At 42.6% G+C, this 10,585-nt stretch overlaps 1 protein-coding gene across 1 annotated transcript in view; it reads right to left on the minus strand.

The window, feature by feature from the left end:
* NCF2 (neutrophil cytosolic factor 2) overlaps window positions 1–8,480 on the minus strand; it is a 41,418-nt gene extending 32,938 nt beyond the window's left edge. The window contains exons 1-4 of the mRNA XM_029618418.1: window positions 8,159–8,480; window positions 4,151–4,233; window positions 2,835–2,943; window positions 1,353–1,496 (exon numbers count right to left, since the gene is read on the minus strand). Coding sequence (XP_029474278.1) covers window positions 1,353–1,496; window positions 2,835–2,943; window positions 4,151–4,233; window positions 8,159–8,332 — 510 coding nt within the window. The 5' untranslated portion in view covers window positions 8,333–8,480. The remainder of the gene's footprint in view (window positions 1–1,352; window positions 1,497–2,834; window positions 2,944–4,150; window positions 4,234–8,158) is intronic.
* Between the last annotated feature and the right edge of the window lie 2,105 nt (window positions 8,481–10,585).

Below are 10,585 nucleotides of genomic sequence, written 5' to 3' on the forward strand. Positions count from 1 at the left end.
TTAGTTCAAAAAGGAAAACCACTGTTGAGTTTGTCACCAGGAACAACATAAGCATCCATTGAAGGAGTTAGATCTCATATGTTAGATAACATCCTATAGTCAAATTTCTTGTTGTTGTTATATTTAATTATAATTATACCTGAAGTTGTGTTATAAGGATCTCTTTTTCCTTTCTCTTATTTGAGGGCTTGAAAGACAGGTAATGAAAAGAACTTATGTTTTTCTTGTAAGAAATTTAACAAGTTTTGTAATTGCATTCTATACCTGTAATTCTACTCAAGTGTGTAATTGCTTGAAGTTTAATTTAAAGTTTAATAAATATATAAATTTAAAAAAAAAAAAAAAACCGCGCTGATGGCCAAGTTAGAAGATGGTTTCAGTAGATGAGGAGCGGAAGCTCTGCAGTTAGGCTTCCATCTCTGTTGGTGACGTCACCAGCCTCTCCTTCATTTTATATTTTATTTTCCCTCGGAACTTATCAGTGGGGAAAAAATGACTCCTTTTTTCCCCAATGACTTTCTCCTGTTTTGGTTGGTGGTGATAAACACTGATAAATTACTGGGAAAAATAAAATAAAAACTGAAAATGAAAATCTCAGCCCAAAAACATTTCGGAAACCACTCGAACATTAACACCAAAAACCTAGTTAATAAGAGCAGGCCTGGAGCAGACAGAGCAAAAGGGATCCTTTTGGTGAGGTAGGAGGGCCTGATCATTGGAGGCGGAGAAGGAGGAGAGAGAGGCTGGGGGGGGGGGGGGGAGGCAACAGAATGAACAGTGCCTAAGGGGCAGCACAATCCTAAATCCATCACTGAGTAAGAATACATTTATTTATTTATTTAACACTTTTCTATACCGACCTTCATGGTGGAGACCATATCAGGTCGGTTCACATCGAATAGGGGAACTGAACCAAGAACAGTAACCAAAAACAAAAGGTTGAACATGAAAAAGCAAAGTTACATTTAACAGGGAAATTAAATACATATTAAATCCAACAGTTATCTTAGAATTTGCTCAATCTGATTCAACCCCAAGTCCACCTAATTTAAAATCGCATTCTTATTTCACTGAACACCATGTTAATCCCCAAAATTATAAATTACAAAAACTCTAAAACCCACTCAAACCCACTTCACTGCCAAAACCCAACTAGCCTTGAATTCATTAAAGAGTATCTAGATCTAGAGCGATTATCAGAACCTCAGTCCATGTTGTTTTTTTATTCCTTGAGATTCATTACCTTTTGCATCCATACATTATTTTCTACTATTTTAATACTGTCGCCCCCCAAATACGCAGTCCCATCCAAGCTACATGCAGATGTAACATGAAATAGCAGATCTCCTTACCAAAATGCATTCCATGGCCTTTTCGATTTTGTTGTGCCTGGATTCCGTGCTTTCTGTCTTTAGGCTCATTGCAAGAGTCAGATTCTTTTCCGCCTTCCACCAGTCCTGAAGCAGGGCATGTGCTAAAGCCACATTATAAAGTACCTGGAAGGGCATGGCAGATCTTTGAGTGCACAGTAAACCTGGCATTGTCAGAACGTGCAGCGAAACGTAGGTTACTACCCAACTCAGGCACCGTGAGACCAGCAGAGTCCGTCCCGTATATTGAACACCTGTCGCCAGACATGCTGGTATCTGTATTCAGGTTCCAAGCCGAACTACAAGGCTGGCCCAGGGACTCGGTGTGTTGCCATGCAAAGGGTGCCCAATTTGATTTCTGGAAATGAAATCCCTCCACGCTGTTTGCCTGCAATTTTCCATAGAGGAGGAAGGCAGTTTTTAGCCCCTGATCTCGGATAAAAGCTTTTGCAAATTGCCCTCCTTATTACTGAGTCAGCTTCTTTAAAGAGACATTTTGTGTTTCAAATGCTGTTTATTTCATTTAAATTTTAGGACTGGTTCCTCCATTTTATGGCATTCTTGTCTGAACTATAAGCCAGCTTGAATGAACTATGAGCACAACCTGCCTTCACTGCATGCAGATATATCTCATACATATTAATTGTGGAAATCCCAAAAAGTAAATGGCTGCGTTTTACAACCCACAAGGACCAAATTAGGGGATGCCTGCTCTAAAACAATTTTTTTAAAACCCAAGAATTAAGAACTAAATGCAAATGTAAGATGTGCACAGTTCCCGAGCAGCTGTCAATCAGCATCTTACGCTGATGCCAATGGATCTCCTTCCTGGTTCCTCTGCCACTGATAGTTGCCACAGATTACCCCCACAGCAAAGCCAAGGGAGGAGCAGCGATCTAAGACCTGCCTTGCTATTCTGTAACCATGGCCATAGTCAATATTGTTTTAAAAATTGTTTTTAATTCTGTTTGCAATACATTAAGTTGAGTGAATGCCCTGAACAGAATGGGAGAAATGAACTATAGTTCTTGTCCCACAAATGTTAGGAGGTTCATATTCAGCCACTATGCAACTTGACATGTTAGCTAGATAAACTTATCCGGCTAACTCAGCCCATATATTCAGCTATCCTAAAATTAGCCGGATAAGTTTATCTGGCTGACTTTAGGGCAGGTCTATGGGATGACCAGAGATAGCCAGATAAGTTATCTGGCTAATTCTAAATATCGGGGTTAGCCAGATTATCCAGTTAGCTCAATTTTCCACTTACCATCCCCAGAACCCTCCTAATTTATCCTGCCAAATTCTAACCGGATAATAAGTTATCCAGCTAGAATTTAGCTGGATAAGTGCGCAAATATTTATTTAGCTGGATAACTTCTGAAAGTGGACTTCAAAATGTGCTTTTAAATCAAAAGATTCTTTAGATTTCCTTCCATCTTGGCAGAAGTTCTGAGTCCTTACCTCAAAGCTGTAGAGCTTGAACTGCAGGCCCAGAATCCTGTAGTCTATTAGCTGGTTTCCTCTCAGCTGTGTGAACGCCTCTGAAAAGTCTCCAAGGGCCCCTTCGTAGCTGTGTGAAGTAAGCATGGTTCACCCATGAGTGAGATCTAGGGGTGATTTTATTTTGTCTGGAAAATGCAGCTTATCTTTGGCAGCAGCAAAAGATTTTTATGTGAACGTTTTAAACGTAATATATGTATATATGCATCTAGAATTCAATGAAAGAATATAATTTTCTCTTAACATTTAGTTTGGCTCAGTAACAGATAATATATTTATTTTAGCAGATGCCTGTGTCAGAAGGCTCAACAAGTGATGAGACATGACAAACACTCAGACAGATCATGTGGAATCAGGACTACAGATATTTTATCATGGATTACTGATCAGAGGTTTGTGTACCGTGAACGAAGATGCTGTTTATATTTTCGTTTGTCTGCTCTGTTTTATGTTCATCCAACACATTGAAATTCCCAGGAAAATCATGGGCTCTAAATCTGGCCACCAAGTGTCCTGTGACTTTCTCTTCCCCAGGAGCTGTGAGCGCTGCCTCTGCAGCATCTCCAACTCCGGCCAAGCTGGGGTGTGGAAGACCCAATCCAGAACCAGGGGCCTTCCCCATGACGCTGCCCAGTCACCAGGGTGGCCCTAAACCCATCTGCTTCTCAAGGCTATATAATGGGTGCCTGTATTATTCTTGCAGGAGCATTAGCTCGATCAGAATGATTTCACGTTGGCTGTGAGGATCTGATTATTAATATTTATTTAAAAGAGAAATTAAATAGATTTTTATTTGCTGATTTTTTTTCTTTACTCCCTTTGACACAGACATCGGTCAAGACACAACTATTCCGGGGGAAATGTGGGGGATTCTTATGAAAGATTTTTCTTTGGCAATGGACATTTGTGTAATAAAGCTTTTTTTTTTTTTTTTTGTCAGATTGGTCAGGATACGGATGATCAGAACTATGGTGCCTTGGGGCAGCAGGTAAAAGCTTGTTTGAAGGACATCTCCCTTCTTTTCTGCTTTACAACAGCAATAACAGTTCTTTCATGAGTTGCGAGCGGGGTTAAAAAGTGTTTGGGGTTAACATGCCCATGGCTCTGGCATATCCGATTGATGTCCTTGATCTTTTTTTCATACTGTGCTTGCTTACAGAGTTCTTGAGGTCGCCTTCTTTTTGCACACGCCCTTCCTACCAAATAAACTGAAGAAAGCAGAGGTAGGAGGAGCAGGAGCCATCCTGGTGGCTGTTCTCTCTCCTTCTGGCACTTACTCTCCTTTCCTGAGGCCCACTGTCCCTCGCTGGAAAAAGGCTGCGGCTAAGTGCTTATCTCGCTCAATGGACCTGGTGAAAGCCTGCAAGGAGGAAGAAGATGATTGGTAATCATTCACAAGTTAAAAAAAAAAAAAACAACACCCAGAGGAGACGGGATGGCAGGAACATGCCTGAGGCCGGCCGCACTACACAGGAAGATCTTGTGATGAGCTCTGTAATTATGACTAAGGGACAGTGGGGATCGTGGGGACAGTGACCACATGAGATTAAAAAATTTCCCAAAATCAACTCCGTCTCTCCTCTCCCTGTTTGCCCACTCAGTGCTGTAACTCGTGGCTGTTCGCTGCTGAGCAAGTTTATGAAATCAGTGACCTGGTAACATGCAAAGCGACTGCAGGTCACTTTCAGTTCCTTTATCTACAAGTGCTCGCAGGTCCCAGCGAGCTGCTTCTCCAAAAACAGTGACATGCTAAAAAAAAAAAAAAAAAGGGTTTGGTTCAATTAAAGGAAGAAACAGGTTATTTTTTGTTTGTTTGTTTCCTTGCAGACTCACAGCACATGGCTGCTAAATAGCATGCTAAGAGGTTAAAGGGCACTAGGAGCAGGCAAGTTGCCCTCATTCCTTAATACTGGAATTCCAGATGTCTTCTCAGGCAAAAAGTGCCTTCTTTGCAAAGCAGTAGGCTTATGCCTGAGGTGGAATGAGCGTATATCAGAGGAGGGCTTCCCTACTGCTGCCAGGCAATCCTTTTTGTGCTAGCAATGGAGCAGCCATGTCAATCCCTCTCCATTGTGGCACACAGAGGTGACCTCGGAAGCTTCATTAACTGATCTGCGTCTGCTTGCACAAAATGATTGCTCCCAACGAGGGGCAGCTTTACCAAAACAATAGACAGAGTAGGAAAGGGCCTATGGACAGTCACTCTGGTGAGGCAGTGGCCCTGCTGTAATTCACTTGTTTTAAATCATCTGCTGTGGTGCTGTATTGTTTTCTGGGTATGGGATGGAGGGTAGAGGTTGTTGGCTGTCCACATGCCCGAGGGTAGCAGTGGCTATAAATCTACGAGATCTCCTCAAACTTAGCCAACCTGTCTAAACCAAAATTCTGCTTGAATTTTGAGCCTGGGGTTTGCCTTGAATGCCTAGCTCAGGGGTAGGCAACTCTGGACCTGGAGTGCCACAAACAGATTTGCCTTTTAAGATATTCACAATGAATATGTATGAGATATATTTGCATAAAATGGAGGTGTTACATTTGGCTGGCCATGGAGTTAGCCCGCAACTGACTGCACTCACTCCAAGGGAGCCCCTACGATGCTGATGCTATACTCTCTCCTGCAGCCGAGCCCTGAAGACGCCAACTGACACCCTGCTCTCCCCACTGGCTCCTTAATTGCGCGCGCACCTGATGCATCTGTTCTTATTGGCCTTGTGGTGGGAACTCTCACCACCAGCACCTTTGAATGATATCACATGGCTGGGTAGTTGAGCCCAGCCACAACTCCTGCACCTTACCTCAGCAATGGGTTTCCTGTCTGGTGCAATGTGTGTTGCTCTTGCGTTCTTGAATCTGCCTTGCCTTGCTCAGCCTGTCTCGTCTAGCCTTGCCTTGCCCAGCTTATTTTGTCCAGTGTCTCCTCTCCTTTTCTTATCCACCCTCCGGCCTGATCTCCTGGTACTGACTTCTTGCTTTGGACCTGACCACTCTTTCCTGCTGCCTGGACTTGACCATTGCCTTGGACCTGACTATGCTTGCTTGCTGCCTGCCTCGATCATTGGCCTGTTCCCGATATCTTCATTCTACTGCCTGACTTCACCCCGGCGTGCCTTTGGACTCTAGCTCATACTACCGCCCTAGGCCTCTCCTAAGTCCTGCCAGCCACCAGAACCTGCGGGGGAGGCGGCTGGAATAGGTGAAGCCCTAGACTATCCCAATTCCGGACACATTTGCCAACTGTCGGTGTAGGCCTCAAAGGTTTGCCCACGAGGCTGCATCAATTATGCCACAGCACTAAGGACTCACTTCCATGTTGCTCATTACAGGAGGCAGTGCATGTACAAATATCTCATGCATATTCATTGTGGATATCCTGAAAACCTGGTCTGTTTGTGGCACTCCAGGACCGGAACTGCCTACCCCTGGCCTATATAATTGAAATCTAGATCTCATAATGATATTTTCCCTAAGAAACAGCAGCACGGCAAACACAATAGTTTACTGGGATGAGAATCATAAAATGTAGATTGGCTAAATTATACCAGATGTCCCAGGGAATTCTAGAAAGGTAGGATGTAGAAATGCTGTCTATTCCCTAATTAATCCTTCTCAAGCCCATGTCACAGACTGTCATTAGTTACCAGAGTTCTGCAGTAGCTGTACCAATCTTAATGGCAGAAAAGATGATGTATCTTTTTTTTTTCAGAAACATCTTTAATATTTTAAGAGAAGGTTTTCAAGGAATTGAATCTCGCTCTGTTTGCTGCCTACTGCTTCTCAGTCTGCCAAGTCACTGCTGAGTATGACTTTCTTTCTATAATTGCACATGTCTGCTGTTCGGGAGGGTGATGCAATACAAATCCAACCTCTGGTGATTAACCAGGTAGCTAAAAGAGAGTTTCTGTGTTCATATTCGGGTGTGCTTAAAGAGAAAAATGATTAAGCATTCTTATTTAGCAGTGATCTTTACCCAAGCTTCATCTCATTTCTCCTATGTAGACACAAAGAGGTCAATATTCAGTGCTAAGTTGGATAAGTACTTAGCCAGATATTCAGTGGGGAAGCACTACTTATCTAGTTAACTTAGTTGGATAAGTGTCATTATTTCAACTTGTTCGGTTAAGTTAACCAGATAAGTTAGGCCCGTCATAGATGAAGTCTAACTTAGCCAGAAATGACTTATCCGGTTAAGTGGCTATTTCTACAGGGATATTCAGTAGCATAGCCGTGCTGCTGAATATCCCATGGAAGTTAACCAGATACGTTTTATCCAGGTAACTTATCTAAACATTTAAGTTTGAATATTGAGGCCCTAATGAATGTCACCAATATATGAAAACTGTTGGCTTGGCTAGGGAGATTTCTGTCGGAGGCCCTCTGTTAACAGAAACATTCAGGCCCCACCATTAGAAAATAATTTTTTTGGTCACTAGACTTCACAATTTGGTACAGATGTACAATAAAGTTTTCTTCTACTTCAGGACTACCCTATTGATGAATTTCCAGCTGTTAGGCAATTAGAAGATTAGACTGCATGGACCTCTGGTCTTCCTCCAACCTAATCAACTATGCAGCTGTAAGCAAGCAGACCCCAATGGTTCCACGGCCCTGCCCCTTCCCGACAGCACTTGCTAGAGCTATACTGTCAATTTGCACAACTCTTTACAAAGAATTGATTTTTGCTTCTTACTACAAATGTAAATCTCATTCTGCCTAAATCAATGTCTCCTCTGTTAATAATTCCTATTACATTAAATACCCAATGAGAATGGTATTTACTGGTTAAATTGCACCATCAAGTGCACCCCACTTTCTGAACAATAAATGACATGGTTACAATATCCCGACCCAGGAAGGTTCAGCACTGGGGGAGGGTAAGTGAGTTTCACAAGGTCACAGAATGAGGTGTAGCTCGAGGAAACAAATGTCATAATTTCTAAGAAATTTCAGTTCCCCATCTTTAGGAGGGCAATTTCTAATTATTTGTTAAAAAAAAAAAAGAACAAAAAAAAATAAGCAACCCACAAATCTCAGGCTTTTAGAGTTTCCAAGTGTCGGGAAGGATGCATTCTTGATGTAATAAACAGAGAAGCTGTAATTTTCTGTTTGCTGAGATTGCAACTCGCCTAGAGAGCTATGGCATGAGGCAAGAAAGAAATCCAATAAATAAAAGAACACAGACCCTAACAGAAAGCCATCAGTAAGTCTCGTTATTCTGTTTGTGGATCCCTGCTTCTGTCAGCTATAGCCTTCCCTCTACCAACCTTCGCCTTCCAACAGGCCCTCACCTTCTCAGCCTTGTCCAAGTCGCTGAGGATCAGGTGGATGCATCCGATGTTAAAACAGATTTTGGAATGGGGGTCCTGGATAGAGGTGAAGGCATCCAGGGCTGCTTTCCAGTCCTTCTTGTCTGCTGCTGACACCCCCTCACTCCACAGCCTGATATTTTCTGCTAGGGACATGCTGAGGAGCCCTGCAGTCCCTTTGATCTTGCTGCAAAAAAAAACAAAACCTTGATTGTGGAGGGAGCTGCTCCCCGTCCCCTTCGTCTTTGTGCTGGAAAAGAGAAGCCAAGTCTCTTTCACCCCGTGATACAGAAATCTGACTAGCCCTGGGACTTCTCAGTGTTGCAATAGATTCAGGAAATAATTGCAAGCTTTTGTAACTGAAGCACAGTTATATGAAGAGGAAGTGCCTTAGTAATCAGCTGAGGGCAAATGAGTTCCCTAAATAGACTCTTCTGTATCAACCCCAGCTCTTCCTCTTACCCTCCAGTCATGCCAAATAACCCTTACTTCTTCATGTCTCGGGTCTCTAAGAATCCCTGTACAAATAATTATCCTACCCAGCCATATCCATCACAGGTTTTAAAAGTAGCAATATTATCTATTTAAATGCACCTTAACCATGGTGCAATTTGAATACCCTTCCCCCTCCCCCCTTCCCCCTCCTCTTCCTCCTTAGTCACAATCAACCATTCACACTCCGCATCCATCCTCCCATCCTCAACTTGGAAAGCTGGACATTGTAGGTGCAAGTGCATAGATATCAAATTACATCTTAATAATGTCAGTAATCAGCTCTGTTTCCATTCCTCTTTTAAGGCTTCTTGATACCCCTTTGGCAGGCTAGAAATAAAGATTTTGCAGTATATTGAAGTAGCTGCCCTGGTGAAACAGGGCCCACGTCGGCATACAGGATAGGTACTACTTTCCACTTTTGGCATTTTTGATAAATCCTGTGAAATTTGGTGCACAGAAATTCAATAGTATTTATTAAGCAATTGCTAAATTTTAAAGGTTTTTTTTCCTATGCTGGCAGTCATGTAGCTCAAAAGATTGATGCTGGTAAGTTATGCTGTTATGCCATTAGGCTTTTCCAGCGAGAGCTGTCTGAGGATTTTCCCTTTTTTTTTTTGTTTGTTTGTTTTGTTTTTTGGGGTGTTTTTTTTTGCTTGTTGTTTTTTTGTGGTGAATTGTGGCAGTAATAGGGAGCTGCAGTTAATGTAATTAAAAATGGAAAATTTTACATAATTGGGGGGCTTTGCCACTCTCCTTAGGAGGCCGCATTAACTTGTTTAATATGGCCATTCTCCCGCAATGGTTATATCTTTTGCAGAATTTGCCCATACAAATGCGGAGGAAGGACCTGGATAAGTTAGATGGAGGCCTTCGCCATTTTGTTTGGAGGGGTAAGAAGTCTCAAGTCCAACTCTCCTGATTAAAATTGCACTGGGGGGAGGGAGACCTGAGACTTCCAGATTTAATTTTATATAATATGGCATGTAATATGCGAATCCTCCATGATTGGTTAGTGGATAAATCGCAATTTGTTCCCGTAGCAATAGACAAGGCCCTTACAAATCCTCGAGCCCCTGTGTATGTACTACAGGCTGAGGCTAACCCAGATAATCTCCCTCCATTTTTAATGCAGTCGACTATAATTAAACCTTTGCGGAGTACTTGGCTGTGGCTTACCAAGCAGTTACATATCTCCAGAATCTGTGCTTATTTTCTTCCAATAAAGGGCAACGCAGATTTCTCCCTGGGATCCACCTCCGGTGCCTTTCGGCTATGGGAATTAGCAGGGATCACACACTTGGGGCACTTATTAACACGAGATGGGGGAAGTCTTCGGCTTTGCAGACTTTTGTGATCAATATGGTCTGGGGGCGTCTCATTATTTCCCGTATCTGCAAACCCGTCATTATATTCAGGCAATGTCTGCAGTTTCTAAACAACACTCGACATTTCATGCACTAGATCAGGTTTTTCACTTTGAGCGGGATAAGGCTCCCTCTTTGTCAGAGTATTATCAACTCTTGCGTACTAAACTGAGGTTTGATATATGCTCTACTTTAGAGACTCGCTGGAATAGAAATGGTGATTTTGCTGTCACATCTTTCATCTTAAGAATCTACTTCAGGCATATAGCCAGGATCTCTAATAACATGTACTACAGGGAGTTACAATTTCAGTTTTTATGCCGCGCCTATGTGTGTCCCCCAAGTGGCGAGCCAGCTAACTATCATATCTTCAGCAACGTGTCCCCAGTGTAATATTGCCATCGGAACTCACTCACATGTTTTCTGGACTTGTCCTCCAGTAAAACGTTTCTGGCACAAGGTGGCGAGTTATATGGCCGACATACTAGAAGTGGCTTTCCCAATATCTCCTTTGTGGATTTTGTTTGGATGTGTCTCCCCCATTCGGATT

This window comes from Rhinatrema bivittatum, chromosome 10 (assembly GCF_901001135.1).
Source record: "Rhinatrema bivittatum chromosome 10, aRhiBiv1.1, whole genome shotgun sequence".
NCBI lineage: Eukaryota > Metazoa > Chordata > Amphibia > Gymnophiona > Rhinatrematidae > Rhinatrema > Rhinatrema bivittatum.